We start from the raw sequence: 25,626 nt of genomic DNA on the forward strand, positions 1-25,626 counted from the left end.
AATGTGTGTGTTACAACAGATGGTGCACCATCCGTGACTGGTATTAACAATGGATGTGTTGCACTGTGTCGAGCTAACGATGAATTTCCATCGTTCACCACCAATTTTTGTTTTCCAAAATTTTAAATATGAAAGACGTCATGAAGATGACAACAAAAATTGTGAATTCAATCAGGGCGCGAAGCTTGCAACGACGTCTTTTTAAAGCGCAATTGAAAGCTAGCGACTCTGCTGAACACACTGATTTACTTTTGCATACAGATGTGAGGTGGTTGAGACGTGGAAAATTTTTAGATAGGTTCCAGGAGCTACTTTTTGAAATAATTTGTTTTCTAGAAGAACGAGGGAACGACGCTCATCTACTTCAAAACCAAAAAATGGCTCAGTGATCTGGCCTTCTATCAGATTTAGCAAATTATTTGAACCTCTTTAAGTTGGAACTACAGAATAAAAATAAAACAATTATTATCGATGTGATGAGCACAGTACCTACATTCTTTTATCGACAAATTGAAATTATTGATTAATCAAATGAACAGAAAGGATTTAAACAACTTTCTATCGTTGAAAAAAGGGTAACCCTCATTTGAATTATGTTTATTATTAGGAGCTGCAAGCAGTTCGTAGTGAGTTTGATAGACGCTTCGCTGATTTTAAAAAACACAGATATTGTAATATTTATGTCTAATCAATTTTCTTGTGAAGAGATGAAAAAAATTGCCACTGAAATCTCCATTACTTTCAATTAGATTCAATCAGCTAATTTCCGTCCAAAATGAGGTACTGAAAATAATGTCGGATATATATCTTCAATCCAGAGCGACCAATACGAAATTTTTTAGCCTTTTATATCGCCAGACAAATATCCGTCTTTGAGGCAAGTAGCTCTGCAATTCACAACATTATTGGATCAACATACTTGTGTCAGTCTGCATTTCCCCAAATTAAGGTAGTAAAATCAAAGTATCGTAATCGGCTAACTGATTTTGGTAATCATTTTCGTAATCATTTTTGGTCCTCGGTAATTACGTACCATCATAATATGAAAAACTTGTGGATGATACGCAGTGCCATGCATCAACATCCAAATAAAATTAAGATGAAAAACATGATTTTAATTACGACTCTCTGTAATTACAACTTTTTATCAAATAGAAATGTACAATAAAGTGTTTCATTTTCAAAATTGTTTTTTTTTACTATCAGTCGATCGTTGGAAGCTTGAAGTTTATGTGGTAAATCCCACGCATTATAAGTGTGAGCACCACTGCTCTGGGCTAATTAGCAAAATACAAGGAAAAGTTATTTACCAGCAATTTTACTGCTGGAATTGAATCTTATGATTGTATATATTGTAGCTTTGCAATTCACAACATTATTGGATTAACATACTTGTGTCAGTCTGCATTTCCCCAAATTAAGGTAGTAAAATCAAAGTATCGTAATCGGCTAACTGATTTTGGTAATCATTTTCGTAATCATTTTTGGTCCTCTGTAATTACGTACCATCATAATATGAAAAACTTGTGGATGATACGCAGTGCCATGCATCAACATCCAAATAAAATTAAGATGAAAAACATGATTTTAATTACGACTCTCTGTAATTACAACTTTTTAGCAAATAGAAATGTACAATAAAGTGTTTCATTTTCAAAATTGTTTTTTTTACTATCAGTCGATCGTTGGAAGCTTGAAGTTTATGTGGTAAATCCCACGCAGTGTAAGCGTGAGCGCCACTGCTCTGGGCTAATTAGCAAAATACAAGGAAAAGTTATTTACCAGCAATTTTACTGCTGGAATTGAATCTTATGATTGTATATATTAATAATATAGGTATGCAAAGTCCGCAGATAGTGTGCTACTTTTTTTATAAACAAAATGGCGCCCGGAAATCGTGTTTTTTTCAATTTCTGCTCTATAACTCCAAAGATTTTAACTTTACACCAAAAACACTCAAATAAAAATCACCGTAATTAAATTCTTCATAGAGACGTGTTTTTCCCAATTTACTTCGACGAAAATTTTCCCCGGAAAATGCGGATTTTTCCAACAAAATCTTTAATTTTCAACTAAAATTTTAGATAAGTAATTGTTTGTCAATAATTAAATAACTTGGTAATATAAAAGCTGTTTTCGTATAGATTATAACTCCAGAAGCCGATGGAAATTAAATGAACAGTTTAGCAACAATTGAATTGTTAATTAAAAATTTACGGTCGCTATAATAACCACAGTAATTATGATACATAAGTATAATTATGATTTTTGTATAAAAGACACTGTACCTATTTAATGTACTTTACAGAATTAAAATTGGACTATTTAAGCGGCCTCAGGAATATTTTAAAATTATAAACAATTTTTTGGCTTATAATCAAATAGAATATCTCGGGAAATATTAAATCAAATTAAATCAAGAAAACGCTATTCGAAAAAAAGCGGCAGGACGCTTCTTTTAAAAGAAAAAAACGTCTAATTGTGATGAGTGGTTCCTGAGATACCACCGATCAAAGTTGACCGGCATTTACGGCAAAGATATAAACAATAGGCTCATAATTTTCGGACCATCACCTTTTTATTTTTGTCCTCTTTCTCAACGCCAATTTTCATATCTTTCTATTAAAAAATTCATTAATCTATTAAATGGATGTTTTTATAGCATTAAGTGATACTTTTAATAATGATCTTACAAGGGTAAAACAGATTTAAGACAGAAATGGTCATAAGTGACTTTTGAATGAGTTACTATAGTTTTCGATGGAGATATTTTAAAGTAATAAATACCAGAATTATTTGTTTCTTAACTTTATTTATATAAAATGCTACATTTTGAAGAAGCTACTGATATAATTTGCAGTTTTATATTTTAATTCAATTTTCCTCATCCGACTCTTCTTCGCTCTCAACTGAATCAACTTCGAGCTCGACTTTAGGAGGTACATAACTCTTTGAATTAAGATTTTTATAAAATCCATGGTACATTGTGGGTATTTTGCCGGTATTACACAGCCACAGTAATCCTTTTAGCTTTTTTTCTTCAATTGGTAATGGTGCATCATACAGTTTCGGTGGAAATTTGATAGTAGTGGAAGGCCGTCCTCTGCATTTTCGATTTAATTTTATGTCACAACCTCTAAAACCATCATCGAATTCGTATTTAAACATTATAGAATTTTGGTGTTCATGCGAAAATTTTATTTCTCGTCTTTTGCTAACTTTTATTGATTTCTTTTCGTTGTCAAGTTTCCAATTCTCGGTATCAGTCAGTTTTTTAAAATTAAAAAAATTATCTTGGGATATTTCCGTAACATCATAAACTCTTCCTGTAGTTTTAGCCATTCTAATTAATGTAACCCACTGTTCTGGCACATATACAACCGATTGCCTTTTCTTTGCATTTTCGATAACAGCATGCATACTGTCACCCTCGTTCTGAGTGTGGCCTTTTTCCAGAAATCTGTGAACAATATCAATATGAAAATGAGCAGCAGCAAAAGCAAACATAGAAAACACAAAACGATTCCTATTTTGTCCCCCACAGTAGTCTGAGTAGAATATTATCGTTTTAACACTTTGTTGTGCCTTGAGATCTAAAAATTTCCAGAGGCAACTGGCAATTTCATTAGGACCTCTTTTAGCCACCTGCTCGTGCCATACATAGCAGTAACCCTGATTATTTCCAACATCATAAACTGTAAAGTTATATGTAGAGTATTTGCTTTTGTAGTAAAAATCACTTACGTTAGACAAAGGGGTAGCTAAAACCTTTTGAAGGTCAAAGCAAGCCACACACAAGCTCTTATCATCTAGTGCAAGCTGTTTGTCGATGTCTTTTAAGTTTCTGATAACTTCTTTGTTTTTCATATGGGACTCATATTGTTCGAGCAATTTTGCTTTTTCAGGATCACTAGCCATATTAAAAACAGAACAAACAGTACACTGGTCCTTTTTTGGTTTAAAGAACCCAATATTGAACTGTTCATTGAAAATATCTCTATACTGGCGTGACGTGGCAGCTGTAGTGATGTTATTTTTTTTGCAATGCTCGTTGTACAATCGGTACATTTTCTGGATAGTTAGCCCTTCTTCAAGGTACATCTTCATCGTATTCTTACGGGTATAATGGGAAGGTACTACAGGAAACTGATTTATGTGATTTTTTACGTTGTCTATAAGTTTTGGTGATAGTTTATGTGGTCTGTTAGTGTGCTTTCCACGTTTATCTTCCTCTAATGATCCACCATCTTTCAGTTTCCTTAATGCTGTAGTGATCCAAGTTTCTGAAACGTTAAGGGTTTCCAAAAACATAGTTTTGCAAACACGTTGTTTTTCATTGCGAATGTAGAAGTAATATTCTCGAGAGTAATTTCTTCGAGACCGTTGTTCTGCAGTAATAGTTACTTGTTTTTTGGCAACCTGTCTCACATGACGAGCAATAAAATCCCACTTTCTCGTATGATCTTTTAACTTCCAAAATTCATTGAAACAAAGGTCTCTATCTTCTTTAGCTATTTTGGTAGCACATTTTAGTCTACATGTGTTTGCGCATGGTGCACCCATCTGTCTTCCTTTAATTTGAATACCTTTTCGATTTTCATGTTCAAGTCCCAGGTTTAGACTTGTTTTAGATTTTTCATCCGCCCACTCACTAACGTCTCTAATTCTTTTCCTACTTACTCTCTCTATATTGCCTCTGCTTCTTCTCTTTCTATTTGTGGTTGCTTCAGTTATATTCTTATTAGGTTCAATTATTACTTCAGGGATGTTTTTGTCTTCTGTCGGAATGTAATCTGCGTCAGTATCAGAGTCTGCATGAAATGGTTCCTCATCGCTTTCATTCTCAATTATTTCATTTTCATTCCTATTGGCTTCATTCTCTTCTAAGCTTACTAAAATTAAACAAAAATGAGGTAAATGCCTACGTAATATTTTTTCATGCGGAATTTAAACCAACCTGTCGGAATGTAATCTGGGTCAGTATCAGAGTCTGCATGAAATGGTTCCTCATCGCTTTCATTCTCAATTATTTCATTTTCATTCCTATTGGCTTCATTCTCTTCTAAGCTTACTAAAATTAAACAAAAATGAGGTAAATGCCTACGTAATATTTTTTCATGCGGAATTTAAACCAACCTGTAAAACATTCAGGATTAATATCAGTCTCGTGGTCACCAGGATCCTCATTCGCCTTTTTGTATTTGCTTTCTTCTACAATACTTTCAGCAATATGTTTACCTTAAAAAATAAGTAGGTTTTTACTTTGCTGTTATTATTTTAAATAAAGTTTATTATAAATTTACCTTCAAAAGAACGATAAGAAATATCCGTTTCAGTGTTTTTATACGCTTTCTCAGCTAATTCCAATATTAACTCACTTCTGGAACACATTATGGCAATTATAACAAAACTAAACTTTTGAACATAACCTTAAACTAACGCAGAATACCGTAGTAACTCATGTTACGATACCTATGCTATCGCCTCAGATAACAACGAAGACTATTGTAACTCAAGATACGATGATTTTCTACGGTTGTTTTTCATAAATCGGAGATACTATAAAACTCTTACACGTAATATTGGTTGCATAACTACGTTTACTGAGATACGATTCTTTCCTGGGGAAGATATCATTATGTTTTATTGTTTTGCGCTCGTAACTCAAAAAGTGGAAAATTTGAGTTACTACAGTCTTCGTTGGACCAGTCGATATATTATTATAATAAAAACTATCGATATTACGAGTGAAAATTGCAAAAAATAGCAAAATTCAAATTAAAAATTAGGTTAGAGAAAATGTAATGTCAAAGTTCAAAATCGGTATACATTAAAAAAATGAATTTTCTCGGCTTCCCATGGAGCAATTTTCTTCATTCTTTTTTTGTTCCCAAGTATCTCGAGAAGCCATCTAACTAAGGCATTATTAAATGTCAAATTTGCTTTTGTTTTGTTATAATAGATTGATTTATTTATAAGAAAAGAAAACTACATATTTTTCCAGTTGTAGACCTTTTTTAGATAAACTTACTAGAAGTGTACCTTTTAACGTTAAAAACACAAATATTCTCATTTGAAAGCTGTATAATTATTTAAACAATATTTATTTAAACAAATTAAAAATTTTTGTTATACTAAATAAATTAATTTATTATAACAAAACAAAAGTAATTTTGACATTTAATAATGCGTCAGTTAGATGGCTCTACTCGAGCTACTTGGGAACAAAAAAAGAATGAAGAAAATTGCTCAATGGGAAGCCGAGAAAATGCATTTTTTTAACGTAGGTATATCGATTTTGAACTTTGAGATTACATTTTCTCCAACCTAATTTTTGATTGGAATTTTGCTTTTTTTGGGCAATTTTCACTCATAGTATCCATAGTTTTTATTATAATAATATACGTTATGAGTATTTTGAAGATATGAAAATTGGTGTGGTGAAAGAGCACCAAAATAAAAAGGTGATGGTTCGAAAATTATGATCCTATTTGTTTATATTTTTGGCGTAAATGCCGGTCAACTTTGACCGGTTGAATCTCAGGAACCACTCATCACAATTAAACGTTTTTTATTTTAAAAGAAGCGTCCTGCCGTTTTTTTCAAAACCGTTTTCATGATTTAATTCAATTTAATATTTCCCGAGATATTCTATGTGTTTATAAGCCAAAAAATTGTTTATAATTTTAAAATATTCCTGAGGCCGCTTAAATAGCCTAATTTCAATTCTGTAAAGTACATTAGATAAGCACAGTGTCTTTTATACAAAAATCATAATTATTCTTACGTATCATAATTACTGTGGTTATTATAGCGACCGTAAATTTTTAATGAACAATTCAATTGTTGCTAAACTGTTCGCTCAATTTCAATTGGCTTCTGGAATTACAATCTATACGAAAAGAGCTTTTATATTACCAAGTTATTTAATTATTGATAAACAATTACTTATCTAAAATTTTAGTTGAAAATTAAAGATTTTGTTGGAAAAACCCGCATTTTCCGGAGAAAATGTTCGTCGAAGTAAATCGGGAAAAACACGTCTCCATGCAGAAATTAAATACGGTGAATTTTTATTTGGGTGTTTTTGGTGTAAAGTTAAAATCTTTAGAGTTATAGAGCAAAAATTGAAAAAAACTTTTCCCAAAAATGGCTTATTCTCCGATAATCTGCCCAGACTATTACAATACCTTCTTAGATACTTTCAGTGTAACAATTACACAATCCGATCAAGCATATAAGCAATAAAATATCCCACGAAGGGATGTTATATCAAGCGAACTTTTAAATATTAATACAGTAGTCTTATCTGATGTCTGTCTTTTAAATATTGACTGAAAATGTAGAAGAATATGTGTACTGGAACTGGAACTTGCACTAGAGCATATTATGAGAAGAACACTTGAGGGATGGGGAAAAAGTATCTCAATAAATGGTCATAAAATAAACAACCTACGTTTCGCAGATGACACAACCCTTCTTGCAAATAGTCAAGCAGAGCTGATTGATCTTATACGACTGGTTGAAAACGAAAGTCAAATATTTGGTCTGCAATTAACTATAGCAAGAAATAAAACGTAGATGTGATCTAGGAATAGTTACCAGAGTAAAAATGATCACAATATGGAAGGACTGTCAAATTTCAAGAGCGTTAAAGATGAGGTTAATCAACTGCTTAATATTCCCAATACTGACCTGTGACCAATACTGACGGATGTGAATCATGGACCCTGAGAAAATCGGGAAGAAGAACGATAGACGCTATTGAAATGTTCTGTTGGAGACGAATGCTACGAATTCCTTGGAACAACCATAGGACAAATAATTCAATTTTAAGAGAGCTAAAAGTTAGCCAACGACTCTCCAGTAAAGTCCATCTCCAACAATTAAAATACTTTGGACATGTTATGAGAGCAAACACAGAAAACATGGAAAGACTCATTATATAAGGAAAGGTGGAAGGCCGAAGATCACGAGGAAGATCCCCAACAAGATGGATCGATCAAACTACAGGAATATGTAAAAGACCTATGCATGAGTTAAAAGAAATGACCAGAGACAGAGATCTTTGGAGACGGACAATACACGACATCACGTCGACCACTATACACTCCCTCCGGGGGGTCAGGATTGAAGAGAGAGATGTGTACTTGGGACATAAAATAAAACAAGGCAAAGAAAATCAAATTGCAGAAATAACCAGAAGAATAAGAATTACTTGGGTAGCAGTAGGTAAACTAAGCTTAAGCTTGATAATAAAAGATCCAAAAATCGATCATCGTTAACTTAAAACGAAAGGTTTGTGACACATGTATCCTTCCTGTCATGACTTACGGAATGAAGACTATGACACTTAAATACTAACCAATCTCTCAATAGACTTAGAACAACTCAAAGAGCTATTGAGAGACATGATAAATTTAATCTTAAGAGATAATATGAGAAACGAAGATCTAAGAAGATGAACCAAAGTAAAATATTTTCTGGAAGCTATCGCAAAATATAAATGGAATATTCTTCTTCTTTAAGTACCGTGCCAAAATTTAGGCGATTAACTGCAGCATCCTGTATCTACTATCGCTCATTATATGCTCGAGATATTCAAGTTTTCTCTTTTTTATGATCTTGATTAAGTCACCTTCGCCTTGACCTACTCTGTTTGAAATGCGTTGAACCCAAGATATTCTGAGCATTCTACGATATGACCACATCTCAAAGGCTTCTAATTTGTTAATCACGTTAACTTTCATGATCCAGGTTTCACATCCATATAGTAATACAGGATACACATAACATTTTAGGAACTTGATTCTTAGTTGTAAATTCAGTTGAGGGTTGCTCAGAATAGATCTAAGTTTCATAAATGCTCCTCTTGCAATTTCTATACGAGTTTTAATTTCTTCATCCGGCTTTAGTATCTCGTTTTTCCAACATCCTAGGTATTTAAAATGGTTAACTTTTGTTAAAGGTTCATTATTGACAATTAGTTGCATAGGGCCGACGTCTTGTTTGCTAAACACAAGTAACTTTGTCTTTGTTGTATTTATGCGAAGTCCGTTATTGGAGCATTCTCTAGTGACTCGATCTATAAGGAATTAAAGATCTTCGATACTTTCAGCCATGATCGTGGTGTCGTCTGCATATCTGATGTTGTTAATAGTTTCTCCCCCGATTCGAACTCCACATTGCCTTTCCAAGGCTTCGTTAAAAATTTTTTCTGGGTATACGTTAAACAAATTGGGGATATCTTTGCCATCTACCAAAGTAGAAGCTTCTTGATTCCAATATAGGAATGGAATATATGGAATGGAAAATATAAATGACAATCAAGAGCACATAAACGAGGCATAGGAAGACGGCCAAAAATATGGATTGCAAACTAGCACCAGATAGTTTAAGACAGGCGAATATGGAAAACAAAAGGCGAGGCTTAGGTCCAGGACTGGACCAAAAGAAGTCTCATTGTAGTCATGCATACACAGGGAAATATAACGCAGTTGAATAACGATATACCTATTATCTTGTTGTTCCACATTTATAAATTGTTTATGAAGATACGTACGATAAATATGGTAGACCAATGGAGTAGGCAATATCAGACCAGTATTTGAGAAAAAAAATTTAAAAAAAACGTGTCACAAGATTTTATTTAGTTCTGGTATAATCAAATTTGTACATTAGAATCATTTTGTGTTTAAAATTACATGGTAAACCTATAAATTAAAGTAGTATTTTCTAGTTAGCATGGAAACGATAGAGCACATTTCCTTTTTGTTATTATATTTGGGATAATTAGGCTCAAATGAGCTAAATCCAATGGCTACTTCTCTATTGACCCTCGTCAGAATAGATAAGAGATCTTCGGATTGGTGATGTTTTCTCAATTGATTGACCAGAGCTTGAATGAAGTAACTGCCTGTAGCTGGGTCCCTCCAAGCATAATATTCTGTAATAAAAATGAAGCATTAAAAGGGATGAAAACACCCTCACCACCGCTGTTTTAATAGCTATTTATGATATAAGTGTTAAAAGTACACGTTTAAGGCACGCATGTGAAAGTTTGCAGAATGAGCGAAAGCGAGTTCTGCAATTCACATGAGTTCCTTAAAAATGTACTTTTTAACACACATATCATACAATATTTTTTCTACAAACGTAATTACAGGACAATATCTACAAAAACTTGTACTTGAACTTGACTGACAATCCAATTTTATATTTTTTTGACATTACATCAAAATTGCATATACGGTCAATACGAACTGCAGTGCCTTAAAAATTTTTTAAAGCACTAGTGCCTTAAAGTAGCATTTTAACGCTCGTATAGAGTGCTAAAAATGGCAATTTTAACACGGTTGTAGAAAATTCTTTTAAATACTAAATTATGTTGGGTACTGTACAATAAAACTTGGTCCCCATAGAAAAAATCTAATGGTGTGTGGTCCGGTGATCGAGCTGGCCATTCTACCGAATCTCGTCGTCCAATTCATCTACCACGATATTCCTCATCTAGTTAACGCCTTATTGCACCATAAAAGTATGCAGGAACCGTATTGTAACGGTCCATCTGTTATAATATCATTTTTAGCGCTTTAATTATTTTTATAATTATTTTCTTTTGATCGCTTAATTAATTTCTCAACGTAGAAGCCACTTCACTCTCTTCCTTACACCCCATCTATTTTCATTTTTGTCCCACTAGTTACTCTCTTTTCCTTACTTCTGTTGGAGTATATCTTTCTTTTTACTTTCACTCTAACAGAAGTTCTTCTTCTTTCTTGTTTCAGTATCATTAATAGCTTATGAATTTAAAAACATTGCAAGTAAATATTCTAATGTATAAGATAATATCAAAATCTTACCTTCTACCGTAGCATACATAACTATTATGTCGGCCATTATGGGTATAGTGTACGTTTTGCTACTTGTTGGTCTAGAATCCTTTTCTACGTATGTGACCACTTGCCCTGGATCAGATTCGCTTCCTCTGCAAGCCTAAAAATTTTACTATGAAAAAGGGAAATAGTCCTAGACAAGTAATTAGTTGCAAAAAATTTAAGCTTGATTAGATGAAATTAGTGGTGGTGATGATAGATTAAAGAGAAAAATAGTAAATAACATCCACTATGCAGATAACATTGTTTTAATGACCAATTTTAATGAGGGTTGTGAAAAAAATGGGGATGAAGATCAATAGTGCGAAGATCAAAGTTATGAAAAGTTATCAAAGAACAAAAATTTACCTCTTCCAATATATGTGAACTGCCAACATCTTGTGAATACGTAGACCATTACAAATATCTTGACTGCTGGTTCAACAATGACAAGGAGTAAATAACATCCACTATGCGGGTAACACTATTTTAATGACCATTTCTGACCATAGACTCCAGATACTGTTAAACAGGAGCACTGAGAGTTTTGGAAAAATGGGGATGAAAATCAATACTGCGAAAATCAAAGTTAGGAACATATCAAAGAACAAAAATTAACCCCTTCCAATATATGTAAACAACAAGCAGCTTGAATACGTGAACCAATAAAAATATCTTGGCTGCTGGTTCAACAATCAACTTGATTATAAACAAAAAGTAAGAGAGAGAATAGAGGTAGCCCGACAAAATTTATCAAAATAAAAAGATTATGTTGTAACAGTATCATTAATATTTGTCTTAGATGTCGTTTTCTGCATTGCTATATATGGTTAATACTATTGTATGGAACGAAGGCCTGGACACTCAACATAACGCTGATTAACAAAGAAGACTTTGAACTCTGGCTTTATAAAAGGATATTGAAAATATTTTGTACAAGCCACACCACTCCTGCTGAGGAGAATAGTTACAGATAGAGAGATGCTAAAGATCATCAAAGTTAAAAAAGTTAGCTACCTAGGACACATAATGAGAAACGAAAAGTACCACCTCGCGTAACTGATCATCCAGGAGAAGATTGAAGGAAAACGAGGTCCCGGTAGACGCCGGATTTCATGGCTTGAACATATTGATGAGAGCGGCCTTGATTCAACATCTTTGATGATTTTTGCCGCATGGGACAGAGATAGATTTGCCAGTATACCTAGTCGCTAACTTTCACTAAGGGAGACAGCACCTCAAGATGAAGAAGATAATATTGTCACACGTATTTCATATAAAACAACTAAATGTACATAAACATACCTGAATGAAAAACATCTTTGGTTTCCCAGCCAAACTAGGACATCGTATAGGTGTAAAGTAACTCCACAATTTTTTTGTAGGATAAGCTTGGTCTCTGGCATAGATTATACCTTCATCTCCATGTGACATTACTGCGATTATAAGGCATTCGCATTCAGTGTGATTCATTTTGGAAACTGCAATCATATAATTATTGCTAATTATAGCCTTGCTTAATGCTAATTATAATGCAATAATGCTAATTATAACCTTGAAATTTTAAAAGTTATGGAGATTTACCACAAGAATGGAAATCAAGCATCCTACCTCTATTCAAAAAATGAGACAAATCGGACCCGGAGAATTACAGAGGAATTAACTTATTAAACACAACATTAAAATTAACAACCAAAGTGATAACAAACAAATTGAATGAAATTATACCATTAGCAGAAGAACAACAAGGTTTTAGGTCGGGAAGGTCATGCACTGACGCTATATTTATAATGAGGCAAGTTCAAGAGAAATCGTTGGAATACAACAAACTGGCATATTTATGTTTCGTGGACCTTAATAAAGCATTTGACAGGGACACATTAAAGGACGTTATTCATTTGTTACACTCGAGAGAGGTACCTTTAGGATTAATTAAAACGATCGAAAACATCTACCAGAACAACACAATAAAAGTAAAAGTGGAAGATGAACTAACGACCCAATTGAAGCCGGCAAGGGGATAAGACAGGGGGATTCCTTAAGTCCTTTATTGTTCAATCTGATCATGGACGAAATAATAAAAAAAGTAAGAACTACAAAAGGATACCAAATGGGAGAAAAACAACTTAAAATAATCTGCTATGCAGACAATGCAATACTAACCTCTCAAAGTGAAGATGATTTACAACGTATGCTGCACCAATTTAGCATAACCGCCAGAAAATTTAACATGTTAATTTCCCCAAAAAAGACATGGTTATAAAAGCAGATCCAATAAGATGTAAATTGGAGCTGCAAGGTCAGATAATAGAATAAGTGACGGAGTTTAAATACCTAGGCATCACACTATCTAGCTACGGAAGGCTCGAAACAGAAGTGGAAGATCAAGTGAATAGAGCAAACAGAGCCGCAGGTTGCCTGAATGACACAAAATGGAGAAATAAAAATATCGGAAAAGAAATGAAAGGCAGAATTTACAAAACAGTCATCAGACCAATAATGACATACGCGGCAGAAACACGACCCCATACAGAGAGGACAAAAAGATTGCTCGAACCACCGGAGATGAAAACCCTTCGAAAAATCGATGGTAAGACTCTATGGGACAGAGCTAGAAGTACAGATATATGATGGAGATGCAAAGTGAATAACATTAATGACTGTGTAAGAAACAGGAGAATAGAATGGAATGACCACATAAGCCGAATGACAACAAATAGGATAGTCAGGACAGCGAGAGGCGGTTCCTCAATAGGAAGACGATCAGTGGGAAGACCACGAAAACGATAGAACGACAAATTACTAGAGGCACATTGAAAAAACAGACCGAGTCATGTCTATACAAAAAGAAGAAGAAGAAGAAAAATAATAATAATTTTTAAAAGTGGTTTTTAAGAATTAATTTATTTTCAAAATACGAAATAATAACAACAGAAGTGTTACAGACAAACTAACAATACAAAATAAAAGCTAAAAATTATAATTGGCGCAGTCAGTATCTAGAATCTAGGATACGTGCGGATCGGAAAAGAACATTTTATACATCAAGTGATAGAACTTTTTCGATTTATGGTGTTTCAACATCGTAGTGCATATCCATGTCGAACCCCTTCCCTACAGTGGTATTGAACGAGAAGTAGAAGCCTTCCAGGAAAAGCAAAAGTTCGAAGAAGAGAACCAGGTGCTCCAGGTAACTGTAAGTGCCTTTCCTTTCATATATTAATGAGGAGCAATATATTAATTTTTGAAGTTTGAATAAGAATTCTGATTCATACAATTTTTTATACTTTTTGATACATTTTTATGCTAATTAATGATAAAAGTGGACAACATCATTAAAAAATAGAATATATTATGACAAAAAACATATTATGTAAGTTTAAAAATTACTAAATAAGAGATAAATTGATACACATCTAAATACAAATAAAATATATTGTTATGGTTTGCTCAAATGTATGTTTATAATATTTATTTTAAACTTCTTTCTACTTGGACTTATACAGGGTGTTTCATTAATAATTGTCCAGATGATAACTGGAGAAACCTTAGTAGAAAATATGAAGATTTAACCTAAAACACTTAAATAAAATGTGGTTCCTTACTAAGTTACAGGGTGTTTTATATAAAAATTTAAAAACAATTTTTGCCCAGCATTTTTAAACTATTCGACGTATCTTTTTCATACTTGGTAGAAAGTGCGACTACTATACATCCTACTAAATTATGATAAACAAACGTTTCTAGCTACTACCAGAGGCGTACGGCAGGGATAGTAAATGGTTGACCCTTCTCAAATTGTACGCCACTGGAGGAATTACTATTTTAGTGCCATTTTTAGATTCTCTAATTCTTTCTACATAAATAATATACTTCTCAATGGTAACGATAAAGTCATTAGTTTTCGAGATATTTGAAGTTAAATAGGAAACGACACAGTTATTTTGATTAATTTATGGTATGATTCATATGATTAAAATTTAAAAATTATTTGTACCCAGTACTTTAAAACTATTTGGCGCATCCTTATCATACTTGGCAGAAAGTGTAGGTACTGTACACCCTACTAATTTAAGATAAATAGACGTTTCTAGCTACTACCAGAGGCGTACGGCAGGGGATAGTGGCAGGTTTACCCTTCCCAAATTCTACGCCACTGACGAAATTGCTATTTTAGTGTAATTTTTTTTATTTTTTAATACTTTCTATGTAAATAATATACTCTTCATTCGTAACGATAAAATGATTAGTTTTCGAGATATTTGAAATTAAAAATGAAGCGACACAATACATTAATCAAAATAACCGTGTCGTTTCATTTTTAACTTCAAAGATCTCGAAAACTAATGACTTTATCGTTACGAATGAAGAGTATATTATTTTCATAGAAAGTGTTGGAGAATCCAAAAATTGAACTAAAGTAGCAATTCCGCCAGTGGCGTAGAATTTGGAAAGGGTCAACCATTCACTTTCCCCTGTCGTACGCCTCTGCTAATAGACAGAAACGTCTGTTTAACATAATTTAGTAGTCTGTACAATACCTATACTTCCTATCAAGTATGAAATGGACACGTTGAATAGTTTTAAAATGCTGAGCAAAAATAGTTCTTAAATTTTTAGATAAAACACCCTGTAACTCAGTAAGGAGCCTCATTTTATTTAAGTGTTTTAGGTTAAATCTTCGTATTTTGTGCTAAGGTTTCTCCAGTTACTATATGGACAATTATTAATGAAACACCCTGTATGTTTTCTTTACACAAATTAATATGATATCTCAGGACTCTTTTACTAATTAAAACAAAGCGTGGCTTTAAAGTATTTTTTGCTAGTTGCCTTTGAGGAAAGGGATAGACAATAGGAAAATAAATTTACAGCAAAATTATGAAATTATAAAGCAAATATTATATTTTAAAACCAAAAACCAATCAAATATTAAAAGTAAAAAAGATTAAATAAACATATACCATATACAATGGTCAGAATAATAAAAATTTTCAAACATCCATCAAATCATACATCCAAAATTATCAATAAAAATTAATTAAACCTATACCCAAATCAAAGATTTCTTAATTTCAGTGATTCACGATAAATTATAATTTATTTTAATTCTCAATAAAAAAAAACCAACAAAACGAATAACTCTAATTTAAATAGGTGGTCGTGATTGATAGTCTCTGTTTACTAAAATGACGAAACTAACCTTTTGTCCCCAAAATTAATGACTTCACCTCACTCTCCTTTGATTGTGCCTTGTCCACCTTGCTCGTACTTTTCAGTTTCTCCAAATAATCCTGCTAACTCCTCTGCTCCAAATCTTAACTACATGAACAAACCCCTTCTCTTCAGACACAAGGATATCTCAACTAATCGACTTGGTCCAGTATATAACTATACATAATCTGTTTATTACTTACAGCATGTCAGTTATTTCTTATGTCTGCTACCACAGTTGGAACTCTTTCCACAAACACAAATACTACTTTTCACAACATATACTTTTTTCAAAACTTGGCTATTTAGCAACGTCGTCTCCGCAGAAACTGTAGTGTTCTCGCCCGGTATTCAATTCACAATGCCCTTTTCTCCCTGGCAAAACTCCATCCAAATCATTAAATCTCCCTCCTCTTTTTATTGAACCAATCAGAACGTATCTCCATCCAAACAAATTTTACTGTCTTCTCAAAAAAAAAACAACTTTTTATTATCCAATAGTCCGTAAGTCATTGTTAGTAAACACATAATAAACATTTTCAATTTCTACGGAAAAAAGTATAATTACCTATCCCCCTTGACCATTCACTAAACCTACTCTTTTGTATAAATCTTTTCTTTTTTCGTGGTAATCCATACAGTAGAAAGTTCCACATTAAATGTTTAAAAATGTCTATCTAACTAAACGGTAGAAAAACCAATATATTGTTTTCTTATTTTCTGCGAATGTCTTTAACCGAATAAGATTCACTAATTCCGAAAAACACTTTCTACATCTAATGCTTAATAGTATATACAGTATACAGGGTGTTGCGATTTCTGTTGGTCGGTGATTTGATTTTTGTCTTAATATTTTCTGTTTTATTTATAAAAAATAAGGAACCTTATTAATATATACATACCTACACTAAGTACTTCTAATATTTTTTCTAAGGTTAAATCATCATATACCAGGACATCAAAAGTTAATTCCTGAAGTACATTTTGTAGAGCATCTCTATCTAAATCAGTACCGTCTCTTGTAGAGACATGATCTATTGTAAAAGTCCTATGATTAAAAATTATAGCTGTTCCTTTTACTTTACGTTTATCGTAAACTTCTGCTTCTGGAGGTGGAGCCACAGGAAGATCTACTGGTAGCGAGGTCCTAAAAAGGGAATTAATAAGTTTATATAGTCGGCCTGATATCCATAAACGAGGCAGGCATCGACTATCATTTCAGAGAAATAAAAAGGTTGACGTAATAGTTTAAAATTTGAAATTAATCTGCAACTTGGACTACCATTCGCTGGTGTCTGTTTATCCTATGGTGGGGCAGTACGGCAAGAGAGTACGGCGTAATTTCTAATATACCGAAATATTATTCAACCAGAAAATTTGTTTTTTACCAACTTTTCTTGTCCTATTTCTTCTTTTCAAATCAGTTACAAAAGTCGACATTGTTTTTCTCTCAATGCATGTTGTTCTAATTCTAGCTTTAACTTTTTGTATAGCTTACCCTTATTTAATTCCAAAGTACTTTAGTTTATTATTTATTTTAATTCATCAAAACTAGTTAATTACTTCAGTTTAGTTGAACCGAAATTTTCGATTTATTTTTATATATTTTATTCACAAATTGTTTATAAACAAACAACAAACTATTGTTACTATATTTTTTGAAATGAAACTTGAAAATGAATCAGCCGGCTATTTCTATGACCGGAGTTCAATAGAGCCAATATTCCTGTAGACAATTTAATAATCGAAAATCGCTAAAAAATAATTTGTTTCGGGAATTTTTGGCCTCGTTTTCAACATTTCGTTCCACTGTGCACCGGCAATTAAAGTGAAAATAGCCATATTAGTCCACAAAATTTAATAACAGAGAAGTTTCCTTAAACATCATAAAATCTATTGAAAACATCACCAAAACAACAAAATGGAGGTCAGAATTGTAACGTGGTCGTTGCGTTTGTTGCTCCAGGTAACAAAATCAGCTGAAGACAAAAGTTCACTTTTTAAGACATTTTTATTTGGAATCAAAACATACAAAAGATAAGATAATTAGCCTTAATTACTCGTTAATTTCGTTATTATAATATATTTATAATCTACGCATCGAGCTTTCGGTTCGGGTCGATGTGACGACATCTGGTACATGAATGAATACTACCGGCGACGATCGCGTGGATTAGGAATAATTACATTTATTAATATGAAACGGACATATAAGGAGAGGAAAGCCCGCTCAGCTTGCCAGCGGAAAAGACATGTAGGGAAATAAGATCAACGCTCGTAAAAGGATAGGTAAAAGGAAAACCGTCGGATTCGTTCAACACACCAAAACGACGGCGGAAAATAGTCGCGATAACTCACCTCTTATACCTCGTTGTTGTTTATTATTCTTCGATTAACGCTCCAAGAATAATAATCAACTAGGCTTTTCGTTCCGACTTTTATATCGTCCGAGACGGTACAAAAACACGTTTTACTTAATTCATTGGCGTACTCTAGACCAGGGGTCACCAATTAGTTTCCCTGGGGGTTCGTTTCGAACACCTATGACAATTCCGGGGTCCGGAATTAATGCTGCCGGTTTCTTTTCGGATTCTTGTTAAAAAATATCCCCTATAAACAAGTCAGAAGGCTGCCGGGCGAAATTTTTGGGTAGAAATTGTTTCACAATCTTTTTTAACAAATTCAAAAGATTACCTTTTTTGTCCCCGAAAATATGTTTTAAGCATTTTTGAGTCATCTTAAACAAAAAAGATCTGTCATTTTATCAAAACTTGAGAGTTTTCAAGCATCGAAAACGCATTTTTCAGATTTTAAATCGCTTATAACTCGAAAACTATCAACTTTTCAGAAATATGACAAGAGACCTTTTTTGTTTAAAATGACATAAGTAACCTAAAAATACATTTTTCGGGAAAAAAGGTAATTTTGAATTTGCTTAAAAATTTTTTTCGCCCGGCACCATTCTGATTTGTTTAAAGGGGACATATTATGTGAACAGGAATCCGCAAAGGAATCGAGTCAGAAACATTTTTCATACGAATGTGGCCTCACATATGGACTAATATGGAAAGGAAAACTAATAATATCTGATTATTTTTTGGTCACTGTAGACTTAAAGCTTTCCTGGTACAGTAAATAAAATATAAATTCATTGTGTATTGTTCTGATGTTATTATCAGTATATTTTGAACACAGCAGTGTTGTAAATTGTTACGGAGAATATTTTAAAAGTTAGGAATTTATATTTTGAATCCTAATGAAGTTTTTTGACATCTTCAGTTTTGTACATAGTTATTAAGTTCTTTAAATCCAGTAATTTAGTTATTGAAACTGAGGAATTAAAAATAAATAATCATAGTACAAAATGGTAATTAACATGTTATCTTTTCTACATTAGTTTCAATGCAAGCTGTTTGTTGCAATTTTATCAAATCTGAAAATTATTTTAATTAAATGCACAGCTGAAAAGTACTCCCACTTAACATATGAGGGAGGAAATGAATGTAAAAAAACGCACATGACAATTTTATATTACAGTTTACTTAAATTCAAAATTAATGATTATAGTAAGTATAACAATAAGGGAAAAAACTCTTTACAAAATTAAATCATCAGAGAAGAAAATGACATTTTTGTTATGTACAACCTGTCTGAAGTTTGAAGTGAGTTTAGTGCAACTTATTCTCATTAGGGAGTTGAGATATTCATCTGTTAGCTGAGATCTGTACCGATTTTTAATAAAGTTCATTCTTGATAAAGCAGCTTCGCACACATAAGTTGAGCCAAACCTAGTACACAATTTCATGGCCAAACATTTTCAAAATTGTCAAACACTAGGTATATTCTGAATTTAATGGCGGTCCGCACAAAACTAGCCCACGGTCCGGATGCGGACCGCGGTCCGCTAATTGGTGACCCCTGCTCTAGACGATAAAATTATATTATCGTCACAGAATAGATGGACTACTTACAGATTCTACAGACATAGGCAGCGCAATAAGATAGGGCGACTCATTGATCCCTATGCTCTTCAATTCAATCGTGGATGAAACCATCAAAAGTGTCAACAAAAGAAGAGGATACAGAATGGGAAACACATACCTAAGTAAAAATGCTCTCTTACACAGATGACGCAATATTGATAGCCCAAGATGAACATCATCATCATTCAGCCTATACTTGTCCACTACTAAACGTAGACCTCCCGTAGTTAACCTCACAAATCCCTGTCCTGAGTCGCTTGCGTCCAATTTTGCTATATCCTTCTGTCATCTGTCCATCTTGTTGGTTCGTCCTCTACTTCGAAAGGCATCCTGTCTGGGTCTCCCCTCGAGAATACGTTTTGTCCATCTGCCGTCCTTCGTTCTCGCAACGTGCCCTGCTCAGTTCCATTTTCTTCTTCTTCAGGTGCCATCTCCGCTACGGAGGTTGGCAATCATCATAGCTATTTTAATTTTTGAGGCAGTAGCTCTAAATAGTTGTTTTGAGCTGCATCCAAACCATTCTCGCAGGTTCTTCAGCCATGAAATTCGTCTTCTTTCGATGCTTCTTCTGCCATGTATCTTTCCTTGCATTATGAGTCGCAGGATGCCATACTTCTCGCCCCGTATCACATGTCCGAGATACTGTAGTTTTCTTTCTGTAATCGTAAGTTCAACTTCCTTCTCTTTACCTATTCTTCTTAGTACTTCGTTGTTCGTAACTCTATCTACCGAGGAAACCCTCATAATTCTTCTACAGGTCCACATTTCAAAGACGTTAAGTCGTCTCATTGTCTCTACATTTAACGTCCATGATTCCACTCCATAGTAAAGTACACTGTATACGTAACATTTTGTTAGGCGTACTTTAAGAGCTAATGTTAAATCTTTGCTACATAGGACCTTTTTCATTTCAATAAAATTAGAACGTGCTTTTTCGATTCTGACTTTGATTTCTGCAGTGTAGTCATTATTTTCTGTTATAAGTTCCATTTTAAGGTCCATATTCTTTTGAATGGAATGGTTAATCCCAACATGGAACGTTCCATTGCCCTCTGTGTTGTTTGAATTTTGTTTGCGGACGTCTTAGTGAGCGTCAGTGTTTCCTTACCATAAGTTAGAACCGGCAGCACACATTGTTCAAAGACTTTTCTCTTTAAGCAGATGGTAAGAGCTGATTTTAAAACGTTTCTTAGCTTTCCATAAGCCACCCAAGTCAACCCTATTCTACGTATTAGTTCATTGGTTTGGTTATCTCTACTTAAGTTATCTCTACTGGTTATCTTCACTGGTTAAAGAAGATGGTCATCATCCTGCACTTATGATAAGGATTAATAATTTGGGAAAAAAGGAAATTAGGTTTTTACCAAATTCTAATTCGAAAATGTATAATTTTCGGAAAGCAAATTTCACTTCTCTGTATTCTGAACTATTACAAACTAATTGGGACTTTTTAGATAATTACGATGATGTAAATATAGCATTAAAGCAATTATATAATATATTGTATACAATAGTTGATAGATGTGTTCCGGTATACAAAAATTACAAACATAAGTATCCAAATTGGTATCACTCAGATATTATTAAAAATATTAAACTCAAAGCCAAAAACCGTCAAAAGTATAGAAAGACAGGAAACGAAATATATCACATAGAATTTAAAAGATTGCGCAAAGTTATTAAACAGCAAATTAAAACTGCATATAACAATTACATTGAAAACATTCAAGACAGTATTACCATTGAAACAAAATCATTTTGGTCTTATGTACATACTAAAAATAAGTCATCGCGAATTCCAGGTGAAATGTGCTATGAGGGAAATACTTTTGATAATCCCCAGGATATTGTCAACGCTTTTAAAACATTTTTTGAAAAAGTATATGTATCTACTGACAATAATGAACCAGAGGACATCAGCGTTCAGGGTTTTAATTTACCAACCATTAATTTTTTGAAATTTGAAGAAAATGAAATTCTAGAGGCTTTTAAAAGATTAAAAAATAAAATGACGACTGGTTCAGATAATATTCCAGCATTTCTAGTTAAAGATTGTACACGAATATTTGTCAAACCGCTTTAAAAACTGTTTAACTTGTCTTTGGAAACTGGAAAATATCCTGAAATATGGAAAGAGTCAAAAGTATGTCCTATATTTAAAAATGGAGTTAAATCTGATATATCTAATTACAGACCTGTCTCTCTGTTGTGTAACTTCTCAAAGATTTTCGAGATTGTTCTGTATAATCGTATATATCCGTGTGTTCGCGGCTATATTGCACCTTTTCAACACGGATTCATAGATAAACGATCTACCGTCACAAACCTGGTAGTGATGACACAATTTATTTCTGAAGTATTAGATGAACAAGGACAAATTGATGTTGTATATACAGATTTCTCGAAGGCATTTGATAAGGTGGTTCATCCGTATTTATTATCCAAGTTATCAAATTTAGGATTTTCTGTTAATTTAATTAAATTCTTTGGTAGTTATTTAATAGGAAGGAGACAGTATGTATTCTATAATGGCTTTAAGTCAGATTTAATTCTGTCTAAGTCTGGTGTTCCGCAAGGCTCCAATCTAGGACCGTTATTATTTTTACTTTATATTAATGATTTGTTTCAAGAAATTAACTGTAAAAAATTGTGTTTTGCGGACGACTTGAAAATTTTCTGTAAGATCGACACTATTGGCGATTGTTTAGAACTTCAGCGTAACTTAACTGCTATTGATACATGGTGTACTAATAACAAACTACTATTAAATTCTGCAAAATGTAAAGTAGTGAGTTTTTGCAGGAAATTGACGACAGTTAACTTTAACTATATAATTCAGAACTCTGTTTTGGAAAAATGTAATAGTCTCAAAGACTTAGGTGTCATTTTTGACTGCAAGTTAACTTTCAATTTGCATATTGAACAAAAAGTTTCTGAAGCTATGAGAATGTACGGTTTCATTATTAGGAATTGCAGAAACTTCACCAACATAACACCAATAAAATTATTATACTATTCTCTAGTACGTCCAAAATTAGAATATTGCAGTTTAGTTTGGTATCCTATATATAATTGTTATACAAAAGATATTGAAAAAGTACAGAGAAAACTTATAAAATATCTTATATTTAAAATTGATGGAATCTATCCTAACCGTGGATGTGATAATAATACATTATGTTGTAGAGTTGACATGGTTAGTTTAGAATTAAGGAGAGAAATTAGTTCATTAACATTTTTGTATAAATTATTACATAACAGTATTGACTGTAGTGATTTATTAGCACAAATTAATTTCAACGTTCCTCGAGTTAGATCTAGATCAAACGTTTTATTTAAGTGTCCAAGAGCAAGAACAAATATATTAGTTAAATCGCCTCTTTTTGTCATGTGTAAGAATTATAATAGTATTTGCAATCATTGTGATATTTTTTCGTGCTCACTTAATGATTTGTTAAAAATGGCTTCTCTTTACTTAGATTAGGTCTCTACTATTACTTTGTAGATGTTATACTAATGAATTATGTGATTATTTTTTTTTTTCTGTATTTGTCCTATAAATGGGAAACTGTTGGGCAATAAAGCTATTATTATTATTAAGCGAATTTAAAGGTTGGTTAAAGTTTTCATGTAGGGTTTCACCATGTTCCCGGAGGTTATCTACTAACATCGGCGTTAAGCCATTTAAATTTCACTACTTTAGAATGTAGATTGAATTATAATTACAACATGGTTCTGGAGCTGGTTAGCAAGACTGATAGGTCCGAAAACGTTCGTTCTGAACATATTTTATGGAACATGGTTTCTGAACATTTTTTAGGATTTTATTAAATTATACCTACTACTACCTTAGAAGTTGTTTTTCTTCGATGTTAGAGTTTATTTAACTATATGATATACAACCAACCCAGGGAACTATCCCTTTTTAGTTTAAAATAAAGGTAATCAGCAAAGAACCAATCAAGTACAAAAGTCTGGCAGGACGCCTTAATAACACCGTATGGCGAAACCCACATATTAACACTGAGATGAAGTCAAGAATCTATAAAGCAAGTGTAAGACCAATAATGACATATGCATCAGAAACAAGACCCGATACAGTCACAACACAAAGACTACTGGAAACAGCAGAGATGAGAGTACTGCGAAGAATTACAGTAAATACGTTCAGAGATCGAAAGGGCACTGAAGCCATTAGAAAAAATGGAACGTACAGTGAATAAACGAATGGGAAATAAACACATACGGAGAGACCTGTGCGATCAAAATATCAAGAGATAAATGACCAATCGACAGAAGTTATCGAAGATCACCGCGCAAGAGATGGAGTGACAACCTTCCACAGAGGTAGCAATCCGCCAATAAACAAGCAGAATATAAAGTGGAAGAAGAATAAGAAGAAGAAGAAAATTGACTAACATTTAGGTAACATGCACTCGTATCATTCCCCTCCCCTCTACATAAACACATTACATCAATCAAATAGTTATTTTCTTATAGATAGTTATAAGATTTGTCGTTTGATTTAAATTAAATAAATATTGTTGTTTGATTCACAAATATACACAAATATTCACAGGTATATATATGTAGTTAAAAACAATTGATAAAAAGTTTTTTATTTAAACATTATGTAATAATATGATGACTTACTTTTTGGTAAATATATCGCGCATACGACCATCCACATTTGGTCCAGAAGCACCATCCGAATCGCTGTGACACTCCATCGGGATCTGCGCTTTCTGTTTATCCGATTACAAATGAAACCCCAAATATCACTACCATATGGAACACTATTAATAAATATCAATATTGTTATGTTATCTGCAAGGTAAATAATTATTTATATTGAATATATGAATCCAATATTAAATATTAGATATTAGAAACTCGGTGTCTATCAACGATTTTTTAGAACTGTAATTATCTTATGTGTAATTTAGATAATGTTATCAAAATCGCTAAAAGAACTACTTTAAATGATAAAATTGTTTTCTGATAAGTGCTGCATAGCAGGTGAAATTAAAAAGTGTACAATAATTGATCTAATTGATTTAAAAACGTCTAATGGAACTAAGGTTTCATTCTTCTTCTTTTTTAAGTGCCGTCTCCCAATCAGAGGTTGGATATCATCATCACTATCTTTACTCTATCTGCCGCTGCTCTGAAGAGTTATATGGAACTGCATTTAAACCAGTCCCTTAAATTCTTCAACCATGACACTCTCCCTCTTCCTATACTTTTTCCTCCTATCTTTCCCGCTATTATCAGTCTTAGCAGTTCATATCGCTGTCCCCTCATTACGTGTCTCAGACATTGTAACTTTCTTATTTTTACTATTATTTCGTATTCTTTGCCCATTTCTCACAAAACTTCCGTGTTAATTATCTTCTGTGTCCATAGCGTCTAAGCATCCTCCTGCAACACCACATTTCAAAGACTGTAGCTTTTAATGTGTTCTTGCTGTTTCAATGTCCAGCTTTCAAGTCCATATTGCAGTATCGAAAACACGCAGCATCTCAGAGCTCTTGTACTCAGTTCTAATCTAAGTA

General features: G+C 33.0%; 2 protein-coding genes across 2 annotated transcripts; both read right to left on the minus strand.

Moving 5' to 3' along the window:
- Positions 1-2,874: 2,874 nt before the first annotated feature.
- On the minus strand, positions 2,875-5,705 carry LOC126891678 (uncharacterized). Its single transcript, XM_050660916.1, has 4 exons — positions 5,304-5,705; positions 5,137-5,238; positions 4,958-5,071; positions 2,875-4,778 (listed from the first exon to the last, which is right to left on the minus strand). The coding sequence occupies exons 1-4, from the start codon at positions 5,389-5,391 to the stop codon at positions 2,875-2,877; spliced, it is 2,208 nt and encodes a 735-aa protein (XP_050516873.1). The 5' UTR covers positions 5,392-5,705.
- Positions 5,706-9,629: 3,924 nt separating this feature from the next.
- On the minus strand, positions 9,630-25,014 carry LOC126892980 (caspase-like). Its single transcript, XM_050662931.1, has 5 exons — positions 24,725-25,014; positions 16,991-17,235; positions 12,180-12,355; positions 10,863-10,995; positions 9,630-9,946 (listed from the first exon to the last, which is right to left on the minus strand). The coding sequence occupies exons 1-5, from the start codon at positions 24,799-24,801 to the stop codon at positions 9,714-9,716; spliced, it is 864 nt and encodes a 287-aa protein (XP_050518888.1). The 5' UTR covers positions 24,802-25,014; the 3' UTR covers positions 9,630-9,713.
- Positions 25,015-25,626: the final 612 nt, after the last annotated feature.

Source organism: Diabrotica virgifera, chromosome 9, assembly GCF_917563875.1.
Source record: "Diabrotica virgifera virgifera chromosome 9, PGI_DIABVI_V3a".
NCBI lineage: Eukaryota > Metazoa > Arthropoda > Insecta > Coleoptera > Chrysomelidae > Diabrotica > Diabrotica virgifera.

What these genes read in the sequence shown, in the direction of transcription:
- LOC126892980 (XM_050662931.1), bottom strand. Translation starts at nt 24,801, where the DNA reads ATGGAGTGTCACAGCGATTCGGATGGTGCTTCTGGACCAAATGTGGAT. An exon ending in CGCGATATATTTACCAAAAA is followed by an intron (nt 17,236 to 24,724) that starts GTAAGTCATCAT and finishes TTCCCTTTTTAG; the next exon opens with GACCTCGCTACCAGTAGATC. An exon ending in CAAAGATGTTTTTCATTCAG is followed by an intron (nt 10,996 to 12,179) that starts GTATGTTTATGT and finishes TAAAATTTTTAG; the next exon opens with GCTTGCAGAGGAAGCGAATC.
- LOC126891678 (XM_050660916.1), bottom strand. Translation starts at nt 5,391, where the DNA reads ATGTGTTCCAGAAGTGAGTTAATATTGGAATTAGCTGAGAAAGCGTAT. An exon ending in TTCTTATCGTTCTTTTGAAG is followed by an intron (nt 5,239 to 5,303) that starts GTAAATTTATAA and finishes TTATTTTTTAAG; the next exon opens with GTAAACATATTGCTGAAAGT. An exon ending in CCCAGATTACATTCCGACAG is followed by an intron (nt 4,779 to 4,957) that starts GTTGGTTTAAAT and finishes ACATTCCGACAG; the next exon opens with AAGACAAAAACATCCCTGAA.